This window comes from Suillus discolor (genome assembly GCF_016758755.1).
Source record: "Suillus discolor strain FC423 chromosome Unknown F5147scaffold_103, whole genome shotgun sequence".
Taxonomy (NCBI): Eukaryota; Fungi; Basidiomycota; class Agaricomycetes; order Boletales; family Suillaceae; genus Suillus; species Suillus discolor.
This window is the reverse complement of record NW_024541350.1, coordinates 97192-117244: the sequence shown is the minus strand read 5'-3', so window position 1 is coordinate 117244 and position 20053 is coordinate 97192. Positions and strand designations below refer to the sequence as shown.

General features: G+C 42.7%; 3 protein-coding genes across 3 annotated transcripts; 1 reads left to right on the top strand and 2 right to left on the bottom strand.

The window, feature by feature from the left end:
- Window positions 1-795: 795 nt before the first annotated feature.
- Window positions 796-1101, top strand: F5147DRAFT_586683 (uncharacterized protein; the record flags this gene model as incomplete). Its single annotated transcript, XM_041431938.1, has 1 exon — window positions 796-1101. A coding segment is annotated over one exon (306 nt), but the record flags the coding sequence as incomplete, so codon positions are not given.
- A 9124-nt stretch (window positions 1102-10225) lies between these two features.
- F5147DRAFT_658159 (uncharacterized protein) lies at window positions 10226-11871 on the bottom strand (the record flags this gene model as incomplete). The annotated part of the gene is made up of 9 exons (XM_041434395.1): window positions 10226-10282; window positions 10333-10374; window positions 10741-10827; window positions 11070-11152; window positions 11178-11249; window positions 11295-11347; window positions 11429-11458; window positions 11503-11619; window positions 11672-11871. The coding sequence occupies 9 exons, from the start codon at window positions 11869-11871 to the stop codon at window positions 10226-10228; spliced, it is 741 nt and encodes a 246-aa protein (XP_041286236.1).
- Window positions 11872-18702: 6831 nt separating this feature from the next.
- Window positions 18703-19503, bottom strand: F5147DRAFT_787202 (uncharacterized protein; the record flags this gene model as incomplete). The annotated part of the gene is made up of 5 exons (XM_041442957.1): window positions 18703-18836; window positions 18888-18920; window positions 18970-19179; window positions 19231-19386; window positions 19443-19503. 5 exons carry the CDS (start codon window positions 19501-19503, stop codon window positions 18703-18705), a joined length of 594 nt encoding a protein of 197 aa, XP_041286235.1.
- Window positions 19504-20053: the final 550 nt, after the last annotated feature.

Genomic DNA, 20053 nt, shown 5'->3' with positions numbered 1-20053 from the left:
ACTTGCTGTACGATTTCCTGCACACTTGTTTTGCTATCAATGCTATCTGCTTTTCACGGGATGGTCGTTTACTTGCTAGCAGGGATGATGACGGATATATTTGGGTCTTCGATTTTCAACTAGGAAAGGAGTTGCATAGGGTGAGAGTTGTCACTGCTGTTACATCACTTCTATGGCATCCAAACAAGCCTGGTGTCATTTTCATTGGTAATGCAAGGGGAAACATTACAGTTATGAACCTTCATGCTGAAGTGAGTAAAAGAATGATATCATTGGGTTCCCATTTGATGTTTATTTCAAGCACCTTGAAGCCTATTATCTTCGCACTGGAGTCAATGCTCCAGCAGACACCTTGGCATATGACACCTATAATGGGCACCTTGCTGTCACAGTAGGGGCAGACATAATCTTATTCAGCCATCCTGAAGGTGAGGAACTGATTCCACTGAAAATAAGAAATGTGATGGCTGAAATTCATACTACAGACCCTTGGACATTTGGTGTCAATATCCCGCTGCCGCCAAAGGCTGATCATGACAAACTTTCACTACCCTTACCTCGCGTTTTCAAATTCAGCAACAACAGACGCTCTCTTATTGCAGTGTATTTTCAACATGGTATTGTGTAGGTAATTTTTTACACTGGCAGAACTTAACATTCCATTAATCATTATGCAAGCTCTTGGCTAGTAAAATCTCTCCAACCAGAATGGACTATCTGGCCTAAAAGCAAGCATGTGTAAGTTCATTATTCTGTCATTGTTATAATAGACCATACAGACAGCCTATCAGGGGAGGAGCATCTTTTTCTGCTGATGGGAAGCATGTACTCATGTCAAATCTCTCTGATGGCTTCGATTGTTATGATACCAGCAATGGCAAGCATTTGGCTAACCTCCCAACTCCGATCATCTACAACATTCCATCATCTTCACTATTCATTGAAGATAATCAATCCATATTGTGTAGAAGTTCTTGTGGATATGTTTTAATATATTCTGGAAATATGAAGAACATTGTCCAGGTGTTGAGACATGGAGGTATGAACCAGGTTCCTGCTGGTAGTGGACTAATTTTGATGTCTCTTTGGACTAGAGCATGACATAATTCAGGCATTGGTTTGTTTGTCATGGTATATTGCAGTTTGAACTGGTGCTGATCTGTCAGGGAAGGTATATTGCAAAAGTGAGGGAAGGTTCATAGCAACAGCCTCATCAGAAGCCTCATCCGAGAATTATGTTAGGATATGGAGGGCAAGTCTATCTGGTAAGTTTATTATCTATGAATCTTCATAGTAGCTCTGTCATATCCTGTATTCTGGACCTACATCTGACAATTTTCCCACGCCTCATCCAGACCTCTGGACCCCCTGTCCATGTCATTTATCTGTCCAGATCCCTGTACCTTTACATATCCACACATCCAGATCCGACCTATGCTTCATATCCAAACCCAAACCTTAAATCAGCGCTCATCCCCTTATGGTAATCACCTGTTTCCAGACATCCGGTTATCCCTATAACCAACTGTGCTTTATTTTCTGTACCTGATTCATTTTTGTCTTCATTTTATTAAGTTCCGATGCACCAGTGTTAGGCATTCCACATGATCTGTCCCACATAGCCTTGTACTGCACTGACTGATTCTCCATTATGTCCTCTATAGTATAGAAACTCCTGTAGAAACTCCTGTATTTCCTCAGTCTGAATATTACACATATTAGTCTATGCACTAGATCTCACACTAAGTCCTCATACTAGTTCTAGTCCTCCGACTTAGTGTTACGAACTAGGATAGTTCTAACAACGACAACTCGACAGAGTTTTCGGTCGTTGAGATTCTCAGTCTCTCAGACAAGAGAGAGTTCTTGTAGACTTAGTTAAAGGAGTGCTTCAACTAAGAATCGGGTTCAAGGACGACTTAAGATTGGAGGTCTTAAGCGAAGGATGTTCCAGGTAAAACCTAGTAAGATTCAAGTGAAGAATACAAGCGTAATACATGTGCTTAAATAGATCCATATGTGCGCACAGACCAAGTCATCATGAGATAGTAAGTACAAGTTCAAGAAAGGAAGGCATATCGTAAGAATATAAAAGTATGAGATAGCGGTTGTAACATTACCCCCTTACTAAGCGTGAAGTCACCGACTTTACTCATAATCTTGGTATTCACAATGGTTAGAGTCGTCCTGGTTTGCCCAATAGATAGGGTCGTCGGAATAGTCAAACTGATCGCCTCCTCCAGTAAGGTACTCCACCTGTCGGAGGGCTTCTTCTTCCTGGCACTGGCTGATGTAAGCTTCATCTAAACTTTTCTCCCAATGAGAGAGTTCTTGGTAGAATCCTTTGTCCTTCCAAGTGAGCATAGTGGGGGAGCTTCCAGTGAATTGGTGGCAATACAAGGATAGATGTCCAGGGGAGAGTTCCCTGCATATCCTGCAATAATAATCGGGACAGTTGGTTTGGCGATGGCCAAGGGTTTTACAATATCTGCAAACCCGGTTTTCGTCTGGGTTTGAGGATGAAGGGTGTATGATGGGAGGAGCGGGACGGTGACTGAATGCTTCATCATCGCTAGAGGCTCTTTTCTTTCCCTTGCCTCAGTATCCATGTTTAGGGGACCTTCTTCTTCTTCGGGAAGATTCTTTAATCTGGGCTATGTCTTCTTTAGCGAGTACGTAGATGGAGGACAATGGCATGGGGATTTGTTCTGCTTCCGCGATTAGCTCAGCGTACTCTGCAGGGGCGGTAGGTCCAAGGGCTTGTACTGGGACAAGGCAATCTACGAATGTTGGTGGAGTAAGCATGGATGGGATAGTCATTGGTGGATGGATGTGTAGCACTTTGAGTGCTTCAGCAAGCGCAATGGTTTCGTCGGGAGGAGAAATCGACTGTTCCATGGTTATCTCTTTGTGCGTAGAAGAGAAGGCAGCGTAAAGGTTTTCCGGGTGCTCTACAGTTTCTTCTGGAGCAACGACCGTATCAGACGTGGTTGTGGATGCCGTGGAGGTTAGTTGTAACGCAAGTTGGGTCTCTTCTTGTAGGTTAACGATCATGGCATTGGTAATCTCCGTGAGGCTGTTAACAGCAGCCAATAACTCATCAGACACATGAGGAGGAGGAATGGGAATTCCACCGTCATAGGAAGGTGGTGGAGTCGCAGTTGTTCGTTCAACTGGTTGTGGAGATGGTGGGCGAGCGACTCCGGTGACTCATTCAGCAACGATGTGAATAGCTTCCTGGATATCTGCCCTAACCTCCTGAGGGATAAGACGCAGAGTGTAAGCACGAATGCGTTTCTGTAAATGCATGATGCCATGTTGAACACGTGGTTCCTCCACATGTCATACGAGTCTTTCAATGAGTTCGGCGGATCTGATGACGTTAACGAGGAGATTGACGGAGAAGGTGTTTCGGTTGATAAGGATCTTATTGATTTCAATGGCATGTTGGGGACAAAGGATTGCGGCTTCGATGAGAGTAAGGTCTTCGATTTCTGAGATGAAGGATTCAAATCTTCCTTCATTGGAGGATAGGTCGATTGGGGCGAACGCGGATTCATAGGGGAGAGTGTAAGAAACTGGGAAGGACATAATGTTTATGTTGATGGGAAGATATCACAGCGAGTGTTTTCTTTTATAGATCGAAAGGGTTTCTCCGGCATTTTCCAGGTTTTCTTCCGGGATCCACTCGTTGCTAGCAGAGGAATATCCTTTCCATGATACAAGATAACGGCGATGTTTGCTGGTACCTTTGTGAGCCAGTATGGCTTCTATTTCGTATTCTTCTTCTTCCAGAATGTCAGGTGGTGGTTCCAAGAAGTTCGGACCGTGAACGTCATTTTCGCTATAGGACGATAATAGGGAAGCATGGAACGTGGGATGTATTTTCCATTGCGGAGGTAGTTGGAGTGTGAACGTGATCGGAGATAGTACGGCAGAAATGGAAAAGGGGCCATATCTTTTCGGGGCGAGTTTCCGAGACGGGAGTTTTAGACGGAGATTGGTTGCAGATAACCACACCTTATCGCCTACTTTCCATGGTTGGTACTTCTGGCCGAAGGATCTTTCCGCCATCCATTGCATAGCGATGTTGTGACAGGCTATCGCTTCTTCTCTGATCTTTTGAAGAAGTTGAACTCGTTCCTCCACGGCTGGTACTGTTGAGTCTGCCAAGACATGGGGGATTCCTTTAGGTTCATAACCCATCATGATGTAGAAAGGCGAGGCATTTCGGGCGTCATGCTTTCTATGATTGTGAACAAACTCTGCCATGGGATGGTGTTCTACCCAATTAGTTGGGTCATTGCTGCAATAGATCCGTAGGTATGTTTCTAGTTCTTGATTGAGTCGTTCAGTCTGTCCATCAGTCTGCGGATGATAGGCGGTGGAAGGGGCGATAGAATAATCGAGGAGTTGCGCTAATTCCACGGAGAATTTTGAGAGAAATTGGGGTCCTCGGTCAGAGATTACTTTGTCGTGTAATCCAAAGCGTTTGAATACGTGTTTCAGGAATAGTTTGGCTACCCCTTCAGAGGTAATATTTTTATCGCAAGGAGTAATTATCACCCCCTTACTAAGCCCATGGTCTACCACAACCATGACAAAATCAAAACCAGAGGAAATGGGAAGATCCGTGATAAGATCGACTGAGATCTGTGAAAAGGGGCGGGTGGCAAGGGAGGAAATGGGGACGAGAGGTGGCGTAACAGGATGTGTATCGGCCTTCATTTGCTGGCAGGTGGCACATCCTTCAATGTATTTCTGGATGAAGGCTCCCATACCTGGCCACCACGCTTCGCGTTTGACCAATTCCTCGGTTTTAAAATGTCCGGGATGACCAGCAGTTGGATGGTCATGGTATCGAGCCAACATAGTTTTGCGATGATCAGGAGCAATATACGCTCGGTTTTTGTAAGACAATATCCCTGAATCTACTTTCCAATCACTTAAAGTGGATTTCATGGGGGGAAGACAGACACCATTGAGGGCGTCTACGGCAGTGGCGAATAGTGGGTCGTTAAGTGCATCTGAGCTGGCAAGGGTAGCGCGAAGGTCGTCATCAATGAGTCGGACAAACATGGAATCGGGAAGTAGGATGGTGTTATCGTTATCGGAGGATCCGGTATCATGATCTGATCGCCGAGAGAGGGTGTCAGGTACAGCTAATTTAGAACCAGGAACGTGATGTAGCTCCAGATCAAAGTCAGTCAGAAGCATCTGCCATCGTGCTTGTCGACGAGATAAGTGTTCAGCTTTCTTAAAGTAGAGCAAGTTCATGTGATCTGTGAAGACTATAATCGGGGAGGGATGTCCTTCAAGATAATGTCGCCATTCGGTTAGCGCACGAATTATGGCAAGGAGTTCTCGGTCAAAAATTGGATAATTTCGTTCGGCTGGATTGAATGATTGCGATAGATAGGTGCAGGGGTGATAGACACCGTTTTCGTCAGTTTGTAATAGAACTCCTCCTGTTGCCACTAAAGAAGTGTCTGTGGCAATAGCGAATTGTTTTAAGGGGTCTGGGTTGCGGAGTACAGGATGGGTGGTAAAACGGGTTTTCAACTGGTCGAACATTTCCTGATGTTGAGCGTTCCAAGAGAAAATGGTATCCTTCTTGGTCAGATCGATAAGGGGACGAGCGATATCCGAGTAGTGAGCGACAAATGATCAGTAGAAATTGCAGAATCCTAAAAATGACTGAACTTCTTAAACAGAAGTTGGAACGGGCCATTCCTTGATGCTGTTGGTTTTTGCTTTGTCCATTTCTACGGATCCTGGTTTAATGATCATGCCAAGAAATTCGACTTCTTGAGAGTCGAATGTGCACTTTTCTGGTTTCAGAAATAGCTTTTCCGCTCTAATCTTTGTTAAGATCCGCCTTGTCCGTTCGTGATGTTCTTCAAGTGTTTTTGAAAAGATAAGGATGTCGTCCATGTATATTACCAGCCATCCTTCGTTGATTTCCTGACGGAATGCATTATCCATAAATGCTTGAAAGGTGGCAGGTGAGTTGCATAGCCAGAAGAACATTACACTTGGTTCAAATAATCCGTGCTCCGTGGTAAACGCGGCTTTCCATCGATCATCCGGGTGGATACGGATGTTGTTATATCCTGATCTAATATCCATTTTCGTGAAGAAGTTTGCCCCGTGTAGTCGTTCGATAAGAGTTGCCGGAAGTGGAAGGGGATAAGAGTTCTTTATCGTTTGATCATTAATGCCTCGATAATCCTGACAGGGACGAAGCTCTCCACTTTTCTTTCCTACGAAAAAGAAACCACTGGCTTGTGGGGATTTTGACGGATTGATAAAACCTTTTTCCAAATTTTCGTCAATAAATTTCTTCACCACAAGCCTTTCTTTTGGTGAGAGAGGGTACACTTTAGACGTCCTTGGAAGGAACCCAGGTTTTGTTTCTATACGGTGGTCTATTCCTGGTCGTTCCGGGGGGAGTTGTTTTAGTCCATCTTTGGCAAATACATCTGCATACTCATGGAGATAAGCGGGCACGAGTTCTTCGAAGGGTTTCTTTTGTTTTTCCTTTTCTTCCATTGCAAACTCTTGCGCCTTGTTGCTAATTTTAAGAGGGGTGATGATCGGAATTTGTTCTGAAAAGGATGTTCCATCCTTCGTGAGAGGAGTGTCGAGCGAAATCTCTTGTATAATTCGAACGAATTCTCCATCAGCACCGTATTCAACCAGGAATTCCCCGTCATCTAGCTTATAGGTAGAGACATCTTGCACCGGTGGAGCGCACCAAACGTCTTCCTGAGTGTCAAAAAGATCGTCATCCTCCGTTGGTAGCAACGGCGGTACATCTTCGGGGATTTCCTCGATAGAAGCAGAGAAGTTGGATGATTGTTTCTTTAGTTTGGAATTTGTCCACTTTCTTTGTTCGGGGGGGGGTGCTGAGTTTTCGAATTTTTTCCGAGATTTCGATAGACTTTGGGGTACAAGGAAGTGAGAGAGTTCATTCTGCCCAGTTGATAGAGGGATTCATCTTTTGGAGCCACGGAATTCCCAAGAGAATTTGGTCTCGTGTTCCTAAATTGGTAATGTTGAATTTTCCTATCATGGTTCGTTCATCAATTTTGATGATAAGGGTGCAGTACCAATTTACTGGTCCGCTGCGGAAATAGCTTCCGTCTGCGGTTCGGATATTGAATGGTTTTTTCAGTTTTTTGGTTCTTATCCCGAGCTTTTTCACAAAGCTTTCGGAGATATAGGTTCCAGAAGCGCCAGAATTGATTACCGCGCTTGTTTCGACATTTTCCTGTTTTCGAGATATGAGAGTAATGGGAATGCGAAGTTCTTTTTTATCATTGACAGCTCGTATCAAACGTACAGGTTCTATTGGAGATTCCACCGTCGATATGTTTCTCCGTTTCAAAAATCCTCTTGAATGCGCCTAGTTTCTTCTTCCTCTTCTTCTACTTTGCGGACAAAGGGAGGTCCCTTTTTCTTCTGCGGACATTCCCGAGCACGGTGTCCGATCTGGTGGCAAGTGAAGCACTTTCCAACATGCATGTGTTCTTGGCGACTTTCATCCATGAGTCGATCAATCACCATAGCATCGCGATCCCTTGTGGGTACAAATCTTTGATCCCCAAATCTTTTCTTCTTCTGTTGTACAGGGAAGCAGGATCTAATGGACTGTAACTGTGTGTGGCAGTTATCGATGTCGACTACTGCGGCGATGTAGTCATTGAAGTTCTTTGGGACGTTTCCAGCATTGAACATCTTGATAAGGATTCCTATATTGAGTCCTTGTTGGAAGTGAAAGATTTTTGCGGTTTCTTCTTTGACTTTTGCTTGAGCGATCAGCCTCTGATAATCGGCGATATAAGTCTGGAGATCTCCGGTTTGTTTGAGAGCTCCCAGCTTGGTCATTGCTGTTCCGGAAGGATCGATTGCAGAGAATGCTTTATTGAAAGCTTCTAAGAAATCTTTCATGGTACCATATCCTTTCTTTTGTCCGGAGGAGTCAATGAATTGAGCGTTTTCCAGAAATTCCTCTTTCCATAATCTGGCATTTCCTTCGTTCATGAACGATGTGATGAAAATGATGCGATGTTTGTCTTCTTTGTAGAGTTTATCGTTGATATCCATGTAAGCGTTACAGGATAGGAGAAATGATCTAGACAGATCCCTATCTCCATTGAATATGGGAGGGTGGTTTATCTTGTATTCGAATTCTTTGCCGCTGCTAGTGTTTGATGTCGACATATTGAGCGGGGGTACTGAAGTACCAAGGTTCAAGGCCTGTAGTCTTGGGGTGAGTGATGTCAGGTCTGCTGTTCGTGCTGGCTGTTTTGCTCAGCAGTTCTTCTTGTTTTTCGGTTCGTCTTCTTTGTTCTGTTGGTATCGGACACACACAGATGTGTGGTGTCTTTCGACTTGAATCTTTTGTTACGAACTAGGATAGTTCTAACAACGACAACTCGACAGAGTTTTCGGTCGTTGAGATTCTCAGTCTCTCAGACAAGAGAGAGTTCTTGTAGACTTAGTTAAAGGAGTGCTTCAACTAAGAATCGGGTTCAAGGACGACTTAAGATTGGAGGTCTTAAGCGAAGGATGTTCCAGGTAAAACCTAGTAAGATTCAAGTGAAGAATACAAGCGTAATACATGTGCTTAAATAGATCCATATGTGCGCACAGACCAAGTCATCATGAGATAGTAAGTACAAGTTCAAGAAAGGAAGGCATATCGTAAGAATATAAAAGTATGAGATAGCGGTTGTAACACTTAGTCAACATCAACCTCAGGCCTAGGGAGGAATTCCCTAGGCTGGAGCTCTGCTCCTCCGCTCCTACACTTCTCCAAGTTTCCGAAAGTTCCTCTGGAACTTTTCCACGGTCCTCTGGACCTATTCTGCTTCGGACTTTGTCCCTGCAGCCTTTCCTCTGTATCCATTCTACTCAGGATTCATCCTGAGTCACCATTACACATATATGTATCAGGACAAAACCTCATAGTAATTTCCGGAACTTTCCCACACCCCTCCAGATCCAGATAGTCCTTCCAGACTTTTCCATGCTTCTTCAGAAGTCCTACGGACTTCCTCCGGATGTCATCTGCAATTAAGGGCACATACTTGGGTAAGGGGCACAGTGCACGAGCTGAAGCCAAGCCCTTCAGAACCAGTCCTACCCTTTGTGCACGGTCTTAACAAGCTCCTGATGTAACAATTTCAAAAAAATGTTCCAGTATGTGACTAATATCATATATTACTAAAGCAGCATACTGATGATATATAGGGTTCTTCACAAATTTACTGGAGAATCAGTAGAATATGGTTGATACTCCTTGTCCTGGTGTTCATTTGGGTTACATGTTCTGGTATCAGTGTGATTCTTGTCAGTTGATTGTTTGCTACACTCTCCCCCTGCTATCTCTTACACCTGACAACAGATTACTGGAAGTATGAAGAATTATATAGAGTTCTGGTATAACCTGGCCAGTCAAGCCTTTGAGGCTTTAACATCCAGTATGTCTTTTGCCTGCTCTTTATAATAATTGCACTGTCCTCCTTCCTCATTGTCCCATTCTCGGATCCTTTGGCCAATAACTTATCAGATTGCTTGACATCCAATACAAGGAACATAAGTCACTATTTTTATAATTTTCTAAGGGCTGACTAGGTCTGAGGCAGTCAAGACAGCAAACATTATGGCATCAGAGGTAACATACAGCTTCCATTCTGATCACATTCTGAGTAGATTTTAATTTATATCATGCTGTATTCTGTTTGTATATATATTTTTCTTCCTCTTGGAGATCATGAAAAAGATAGTGTCAGTTGAAAGAAAAGAGTTTGACTGAATGTGGAGACAATTTATACTTTTCTCTGTAAACAAAATCAGGAATACAATAAAATTTGATTCTTTTTTGTCATGAAATATAAATTTGACCAAAGTCAACATCAACAATCGACAGTCGACAAGTGGTTGTATATTGATTAACTTGTTGACTTGTTGACTGTCGACTGTCGACTGTCAACTGTTGATGTCGACTTTGGTCAAATTTATATTTCATGACAAAAAAAAATCAAATTTTATTGTATTCCTGATTTTGTTTACAGAGAAAAGTATAAATTGTCTCCACATTCAGTCAAACTCTTTTCTTTCAACTGACACTATCTTTTTCATGATCTTCAAGAGGAAGAAAAATATATATACAAACAGAATACAGCATGATATAAATTAAAATCTACTCAGAATGTGATCAGAATGGAAGCTGTATGTTACTTGCAGTCAGAAATACAACTGTCTCAGTTTGATTCTAATGAAAGGAGGATACACATAGTGTAATTGCAGTTAAAATTGACTTACAATGAAAGCTTGAGAGTTATTGCAAATATCATCAGCATGCAACTACAAGGCAAGATGACAACACAAACATGCAACATAACATTTTTTTTATCTGGTTATAATGTGCCAATGCACTGAGCATAATCTCTATGTGGAAATGCAACTCATATTAATATAAAATAGGCCAAGTTCTGAGAAAATTTTAATTGTTACTATAATTTATACAAGAATTAAGGGTGACCCAAGTCTGTCTGAGATCATGCTGTATTTAATAATTGGTATGTGGGAAAATAGGCCCCTGCCCCCAGTGATAGCAGACTAGGCTGTGCAAGACCATAACACATTTTATATTGCTAAACACTTACTTCATGTAGTGTCCAGCAATTGTTGAATCTCTACATCGGGTCTGGTGGCACAATAATCACTTACCTTTATCCATTTTGATCTTCTTCTTGTGATACCTCCAGAGTTCAGCATCCAAGACTTCTTGTGCAAGTTGTTGAGCATCTCCATGTTCTGGAATAGAATGTGTTAGGACAGCTTAGAGATGCATTTCCACCTTTGCTGCCTGCAAAAATGCTTGCCAGGAAGGTGGATAGAAGCCAAGCTTTGCAGAGTCCTCTTGAGTTGGTTTAATCTTTCATTCTCTAATAATCTTGCTGCTATGTGAATATGGCTTGGGTATGGTACCAGAAGAGTGACCACAAAAAGTAGGTGATGTTATGTGATCAGATGGAGAAGTGTCCTTAGGAAAGGACTGTGACAAAGAGTGTATCCGGAAGGAGGGCCATATGCAATTTGAGGACTGGGTTGGCTGAGATGGAGAACACTGAAGAGGAGACTGTATACAGAAGGAAGAAGCACACATAGACAGTTAATGTCCGTATTGACAAGCTGATGGAGAGCATGAACATGGAGATCTTGTATGCCTATGAGACCTTGAATGAGTGGAAGAAGTATGTGAGCGACACAGGGGTGAGTACCTATGCTATACTCAAGCAGGAGAAGCACATCAAGGTGAGGGTCAACAAGGTGACTTTGAGCAGTGTAGACATTGACTATATTTCATTCTTAAGAGGGAAGCCTGTGAAGGAGCCTTGTGCCATCTATTCTTTACCTGATGAAGCTCGAGGAGATCAATGACACCCTAAAAAAATGTGACTAGGTGAACATTATGAAAACTTCATACACCTTCCTGTGATTTCTGTTGAGCTGATACCTTGATCAAAATCATGCATTCCATCTTTGAGATCATTATCAAAACCATCCACTTCATTCCTTTGCTGACCCATGGATTGATTCTGATCTCTGTGATGGGTGTGAATGAAGGACAATAAAGGTATAGAAGTAGAACACTTACATTTGACTGTCTTCATCTTTCCTGCAATTATCATCTGGACCCTGGTTGTTGTTTTTGCTAGCACCGTCAGATTCATCCTGATTATTGTGCTCTAAGTCAAAATCCCCATCACATTCGAAATCCCTGTCTTTTGTGATGTCTTGGTCTGCTACTTGGTATGCCTTTGTATGGGTAGCACCAGTCTTCCAAATACTGGACATGGAAAGCTTGAATCCAAACCTCTCCAAAGCCTAAGTAGTGTGAAGGGTTGGTTGAGAAGTGCAAGAGGGCTGAGATCCTGGCCTAACTTGGTTGTTGGCTGTAATTGTTACGACTAGGATAAGTCTTCTCAACACTAGTCCGAATAAACTGTCGCTCGAAGCGTGCTGAGGGTATCTTACAGGTCTCTCCGTCGATGTCGGTAAGGGCGGCGCCTCATCGAGATGAAGGGCTAGCGAGAATACGGCTAAGGCGCGGGGAGCGACTTAGAAGTGCAGCAAGGTGTTCAAGGAAGCAAGTGGATTAGACAAGCTAAAGACCAAGTTCTGGGGATCTACCTAGTAGATTAAAGTAAAGAACTAATACAATAATCTGTCTACTTATATACTGTCTGTACATAAGGGTTCAAGCTCAGTCTGTATCTAATAGTATATCTGGGATCTATGGCATCATGAGATGAGAGTCCATGAGGCCATCCATGAGGATAGATAAGATACATGAGGCTTAAGCTCTGATTAAGCGTGAGGCGCCAAGTGTTGCTGCGCATCTACATGAGGCGACATGAGGCATACATGCACCGGTCTAGGTGTCCATGAGGCGTACAGCCTCCATGGATCAGATACAAGGCCTTCTAGGCCAGTGGTGGTGTCACAGCGGTCCAGACCACTGTCATTCTAAGTTCTGGCGGCGTGCCGCCGCATTGGGAGTCTGGCAGAGCAGGGGCTCTTGTAGATGTTGCAGATGACTGTAACAGTAATGAAATGCTGCTTAGGACATGACATTAGCTTATAGCAGTTATAAAAATGAGCCATTACATTTATCTTCATTTTTTGAAGCTGTGATGGAGCCATAGGATTTTCTTCTGCATCTGAATTGCTCATCTTAATGGCAGGCTTCATTCATCCTTTCCTTGTTGGGGCTGCTAATATTTCCCCAGTCTTTTTCAGTTGCACTGCATGACCACCAACACCTCATGTGCTTCTCTCACTTCATCGAGAGGGAGATACTACTGAGGCTTGGCCATCTTTCTTGGAGGCATCAGGCAAGCTGGAAATGTATGTAATACATCTAGCACTTTAGTAGTCATAGATTACATAAGCTACAAAGTACAGCACAATAAAAAGTTATCATGAGGGAATGGCTAAGGAGAAGAAGAGGAGATAGTACATAAATCAAGTACTACATATGTGTGAGGCATGTATCAATAATCATCAAATATTACTGGATTCTAGCTAATTTAACCAAAGCACCACCACCAGCTCCTGACTTCCTGGTGAAGTAAATGCAATTCAAAAACTTTCGGTGGATACCCTTCCTCATTGACCATGACTCACCCTGTAACCTACATTAACAGGCATAATGTATATGGGGAATGAGAGGATCACATTCACCCATGTGAAGCCACTTATTATTACAATAAGACATGGGTGCGTGTGATTGTGTGAATACTAATAGTACACTCATGTCACTGCAATAGAAAACATACACTGGATTCAATATAAGAGATTGTCCAAAGCTTTAGTTAGAAAACTTTGAGGCATGGATATTGTCAATGAGAGGTAAGGTAAAGAGTGATCCCACCATAGTCGCTGAGCCAACCAGGACTCAGAATGTAGATGGTGATGTCTATTTATACTACCTGGTGGCGCCAAATGCACACATCATTGGCTGGCTAGAGCCTATGGATAGTACCCTTCCTTTTAGAGAATGTGATTTTGCCAAGGAATGGAACCATAAAAGTGCATTACATTTTAGTGTCATGATCTATAGACTAGATTGTTTTTCAGGACTTGAGCTCGAGGCCTAGTTTTGGTGAGTGATCATTGATATCAGCATAATCGCCTGATTCAAATGAACTGCTCAACAGAAAGCATGTAGAATTCTTTTCTCACGATTTCAAGCTGGATCACTTCCTTTTAAGAAAGCTGCATTCAGAACTTGATTGGTTTCATGTAGACATGTTCTATTACATTCCAGTGCTGAATAGAATGATCTGAGTGAAGCACAGATGCATTGACTTTAGACAATTCCACTTCAGCCACCATATTCTCTAACAGAGAAGTAACGGGAAACATCATCACCGGACTGGTCAGTCTGGGTACATAAAGTTGCATTACTCTTTACAGCATCCTCATGACGCAAGTGCAGATGATCTGACAGGTTCCAATGGAAATATAACAGAGCCAGGTGTTGCATCATTTGGTGAGTAATTGCTTTGAAAATAAGACAGCATGAATGTTTATATTGTTACCATCAGGCAGACTATATCACATGCTACATATGTTTGTCATCTCTCTTACATATTGTGACTAATATGATGATGCAGGTTACCACCAGTATCTAAATTATTATGGACAACCTAAAGTGCGTCTTTTACAGTCACATTCAATGGGCCGCAGGCCTAGAAATAGAGAGCTCCCTTCATAGCTATGCTAGCTATGTTGTGCCTTCCTATGTTGGTCCAAAAATGCCTCAACCAAATCTATGTGAACGGCCTTATCAATTCCCTTGACATCAAGAAGTTTGTTGACGACTTCAGCTCCCAGATCACAGCACAAATAACTCTGGTGAGTGACATAAGGGCAGAGAATGAGGACTCATTCATGCGTAACAGGCAGGGGTCATCATGGTGATTGATGCTGGTTTCCTTGCTTTCCAAGGTGTAGGTACAGGAATAGTGGCTGAGTCTATCTTGAAAGGATCCATTATATTCTGTGTGGGCTGCATGTTCACAGGCATGTTCATGCAACACTTTGGAGAGAAACTGAAAAAGCTGATATTCATGGTTTGTTTTAATTTTTATTCTACAGCTATAAGTCTGACATTACCACCCAACCAGGCATATTATCTGGATCAGGGGATAACAGTTGTCATTGGGGTGTTCAGTGCACCTAGATTTTTTTGTATCATGGGGCAAGTAAACTTTTGGATTAATACCCTTTACATTTGCTCACAAAAGATGTACTCAAGTATTGCATGGTCCAGCATTGAATTTCTTGCCAGTGCATTCATAGACACTGAGCACTCCACACCTGCCCTGATTACATGCACTTACTGCCTCCTGATTGTGATAGGTATCTTAGCACCATTGGTTTGGCATGGTTTTCAAGCAGGGGTAGTACCATATTTTCAGAAAGAAGACTAAATTCTATTATATGTACTTATGTTGCATGTATGTTATGTAAATGTTCTCACTACAGGCCAGCTCAACATTGTCATGCACCCGGAACTGTTTTAACCACTGAATTTTACAACCTGGCTTGTAGACATACTAAGAGCAAATTCCTATTGATCCCCATATCTAATTTCTACAGTGTCTTGGTTCAACATCAACACCTATGTTTGAGTGGGAATTTGAGCTCATCATTGTCAGATGCCTGACAATGATGAGCTCAAACCAGATTTTGCCGATCATGGATAGGCCAACTTGTTATGCCTTTCCTTCAAGTCTCTGGTATCTCCAACATCTATAGGTCAACTGCTACCTTTTTTCATAAGGCATAAACAACCAACATAGCTCTTGTTATTATCTTCTTAACCACTAATCATCCCTCTCATTAGCTTGCTTTCTCCGATGAAGGTTTTACTTTGGCCTCGTAATTGCTAATTGGTGTCCCCATCACTTGCGTCCAATCTAGTGCCACCCCAGTCATTGGACTTAAGACACAAGATTGTTCTTTGTTAAGTTTTGTTGTACCATACTTGCAAGGTCTTCTGGCCTTCTATGTAGTTGAAGGAGGTGCCACCTAGCAGAGATGTGATTCTAGATCTAAGTTATTTGTACCATAGTACCTCTATTATTTCCCTTGTTGTGCTGATAATACTTGCAGTATCAATAACTTCCACCCTCCGGTGAGACTGACTCTTGACTCTGTAAGTCCCACCCTTTCCTTTACTTTGCTAACCGCAACATTCTTTTCTTATTGCAGATATTGATACTACACTTCTTCTCAATCACTTTGCAGCTAGACCTCATAGATGGACTTTCTGCTGTTATTTCTATTTTCACACCTCCTTAATTCTATGGTGTTGTTGATGAGCTACTCACTATTGTCATTAATTGACAGACTACTATAAATTCTTCTGTGCATGAGTTGAAAGCCGAAACTCTGTCTCCACATGACTGAGCAGTTGCTAAGTGACTACTTCCCAATCATCTGTTGAACTTGATCTCAATTGTTGGACATGGTATTGAATATGCAATCTTATCTAAGCATGGTAAAGGTGCATCCCATTGCATTTGAGCTGCACTGTAGCAGTCTACATCAGTGGGTGCATACTTCTCTAGAATGTTTACCTACCAGTTCTCCTCTAGCCACCTTAATCTATATTTCTTGTACAGTTCAAATAATGACTGCAGTTTCTCTCAGCCACTTCCAGATGCTGTAGCAAGTTAGTCTCTTTAGCGGCATATGCGAGGACGTCTGGTTTATCAGATTACCGGTGTTTGAGGATGGGGTTTGGACTAACGATCAGTGCAGCGATCATCTATTGCAAACCAGATGCTTACCATTTCAAACTCTGCATGAAAGTAGATACTCGGTAGTAGCAATCAATATATTGATACATTGATGATGGACTCACTGTCTGCCCTCATGGCGATCTTGCACAATAGTATGCTGTCTTGCATGTCAATCCATCAGCTTATTTCTTTCATTGAAGTGTCCTCTAACCTGAAATACAGCATTAAACTTCACCACCCACTGAAGGAGCCATCAGACGATACATCAAGTCCTCTTGTTTTACCAGAATCCATCGCTCTTTTCCTATCGTGTGCAATGAAAATCCCACTAAAGCTCATTGGGGAGTGCTGGTATGCCTTGAGAGACATTGTTTGGACCACAGGACCAGATAGACAGCGCTAGGGTCGTGCAGCAGAGGTTTTTAGAGTCCATGGGTGGGACCTTGGCATCAGTGCATCATTGCTGCTGTCCAAGTTGCATCAAACTTGCACTTGTATACATTTCTCATATTATTGCAGTGTCTCTCACCCTGTACCCACCCTCGAAGTACTGTACAAACTCTGATTGCCTGAATACTGCTGCGCTGAAGCGGGCAGAGCCCAGACAAATCATTATTTATACGCTTGATCAAGGCACTTGACCTGCATGGGCCATTCACTTGAGCTGCAAGAGTAAGTCGATTTTTTAATGCTCAAGTCCAATTCAACTCATTGTGCTAACTCTCATCAATTAAGAATGACATCGCCACTATCATCACAACTATGTTGTCTATGGTAGTGCTTAGCATCACACATATTATTCAGGTGTCCCAGACTACCTTCAAGTGGCAGAACATCAGTTTGTCGACATCCGTCTTGTGAAGCTCTGGACCAATCAGCATTTGTTAGGCTCATAAGTGATTGTGAGGCTTACACTTCTGTTTATTGAGGTGTTCTGCTATGAACTGTGCCTGTATCTACATGCTTTCTCTCACCAGCATCTCTCAGGAAGCCTTTGATGAGATTGTGTGGCCCTTCAAGTCCAAACTCAGCACTGAAAATGTCTGGGATGTGTTTGTGCTCCTTGCACTGCTTCGGGACTATGATGAACATACAGTGTGCCTGACTGTGCCACACTAAGGCATACAAAAGGACTGATTTAAAGCAGCAATGGAAGAGAGAAACGAGCACATTGTGTGTATTGGGCAGCCAGAAATTAACCATATCTGTGACGGGCGCATGCGTGTTTATGAAGTTGAACACTCAGATGGGGAGATTTCGCATGGTTAATGATCCCTGTAATATGTGCATCATGTACTACATCAACGATCTATGCTACAGAAAAATGCCAGCCAATTGTCAGCAATGGAATTACTCTAGGCCATGCATGTTGTGGTGTCTTTCGGTGCACACAGCCTTTACAAAATAACCGCGACCATTTCTGTGCTGAACACCATAGTTTGCATAACACATGCCATATTACTGGGTGTGATCGTCCAATCAGATGTGGGGATGCAAAGACATGCAACAATCGTGATCACCAGCAGATGGAGCAACTCCACTATGCAAAAGCAACTTCTGCCTTTGTATTGTCTGAGCAGCTGCTCCGCTACCGAGTGTCATATCCAGATGATGCTTTGGGCACAGAAGCTCCAGCTGACTTGCCAGATGTGAGCGTGAGCCTGGGTCCAACAGTTGAAGAGAACATTGAGTGGTACACCATCAAGGATGGTCAAGTGTCTTATCAGTTCAAGAAGAACCCTGGCTCTGTCAGAGTACTTGAAGAAGGGGATGAGGGACTCAGTGATATAGCCCTAGCCAGCTCAGAGCCATGCAATGCAAAGTATGACACAGGTAATAGAAAATTCCATGTGCAGTTTGGATGACAGAGAACTCATAATAAGCAAACTGCTGTTCGCACATGTGGGGTCATTGTGGGATGAGTGACGGTCAGTTGCCAAGCAAATAAATGTTTGGCTTGGTAGCTATCATGCAATCTGCAGGAAGATGCTTCCCACCAAGTATAATTTCTTCTTGGATGAAATGATCTGCCTTCATAATATTTTTACTATTCAAAGCCTTCAGCTTAGGGCCTTAAACCTACATTATGCCTCACCTTCATGTTTATGATATTGGCATGCAGTTGCTAGAGACGAGCGAGCAGGATATTTTTAATACAACATAGTAGATGTACGGTATGACAAGTTCATGAGTGTAATCATCAAATGGTTCCATCTCTGGCACTTGAATTGGTCAAGATATTTCTGCTGCTCAGTGACGAGTCACTTTGCACTCTTGCCATGGCGACACAATGGGAGTCCTGTGGCAACAACACATGGTGTATGTGACCATGTCCACCTCTATGTCTTGATAGATGGCAGTAAGTCTATCGTCAGAGTTGTGAGCATGGCACTGGTAGGCTGTGATCTGGGAGAGTGAAGTTTTGCATGAGCACATCCAATGCATTGCTGTACCTTTGAATTTCATTGTTTGTTTCGGTGAGAATGTCTTTCCCAAGTCTCTTCCCTGTTATGATGGTAGGAGACTGAGCACATGGAATGGATCCTCACGACATACTCCACCAATATGCAATTGTATGCCCTCGGGCCCCTGCAGAGAATTAGCGCAGTACAATGATAAGATAAAGTAGGTAACACACGAGCAGTACACCAAGAAGGGGTGACATTCATTAACTTCTCAAGTTCTAAGATCCTCTCTGATTCCTTGCTGTCCTTGATAACCCAGCTCTGCAGGGATGTTGTGAGGTCAGCCGGGGGCACCGCACTGTTAGCCAGTAGATAAATGGCATATGATGCAGCACATCTAGCATCTATGGCATAACGCATGTCACAAAAATCTGCTTGTGTGCCTATTTAAAACAGCATGAAGATAGAAGCGGGGAAATAATAGGATAACTTACCAAGATCTTGAACATCTTCTAATATTTTGAGCACAGTGAATTGTGGGGAGACAGCCAATTGGCTCTGAAAACTATGTTGAAGGTCTTTGAATGCATTTTCGAATTCTTTGATCTCAGATTCCACATTCAGTACTGAATTCTTGATCACTTGCGCAACTTTTATGAATGGCATCGGACATCAGCTAGAACTCTACTACACCTGGAAGACTTACGGCTGCCTTGAGTATTCGCATAATCGCAAATGAAGAACGCGCATTTGATTGTTTGCTGCATGATGGCCTCAATAACATTTTTTCGTCAATACAGATACGGGAGGGCATTGATGGTCATAATAAGATTGTAAGTTTCTTGCATAGTATGCATCAGCCAAATCATGTCATTTTCGTGGGTGATCTGTTGTCTGATGACCTAATAACGAAACAATGATTTTATAAAACATAAGCAATAGAAATGGTGCACTCAAACCTCGTATCTTGTTGCCAGTATCGAATATGCAATACTTGCATAGGGGTGAAGCTAAAAAAATGAGTCAAGCCAGTTCTTCTGGATGCGTGTTGTGAGAAAGGTTTGCTATACCTTAGCCAGTCTTTCAGCCACTGAAACAAAGATACCGATCTTTACCAGAAGAGGGTAAAGATATTCATTGCCAGAGATATCAGGAAAAGTAGAAATAGAGATATTTGGCATAAGCGAGTTCGGATTGGAAAGAGAAACAGCATTGAGACGTAGCTCCATTGCGCGGGTTGAGTCAATGCAACCCTCGCCCTGCGCGGAGTCAAGAGGGTTGCGGACTAATTTTTTGTCTCCTCCGAGACCTCTGGTT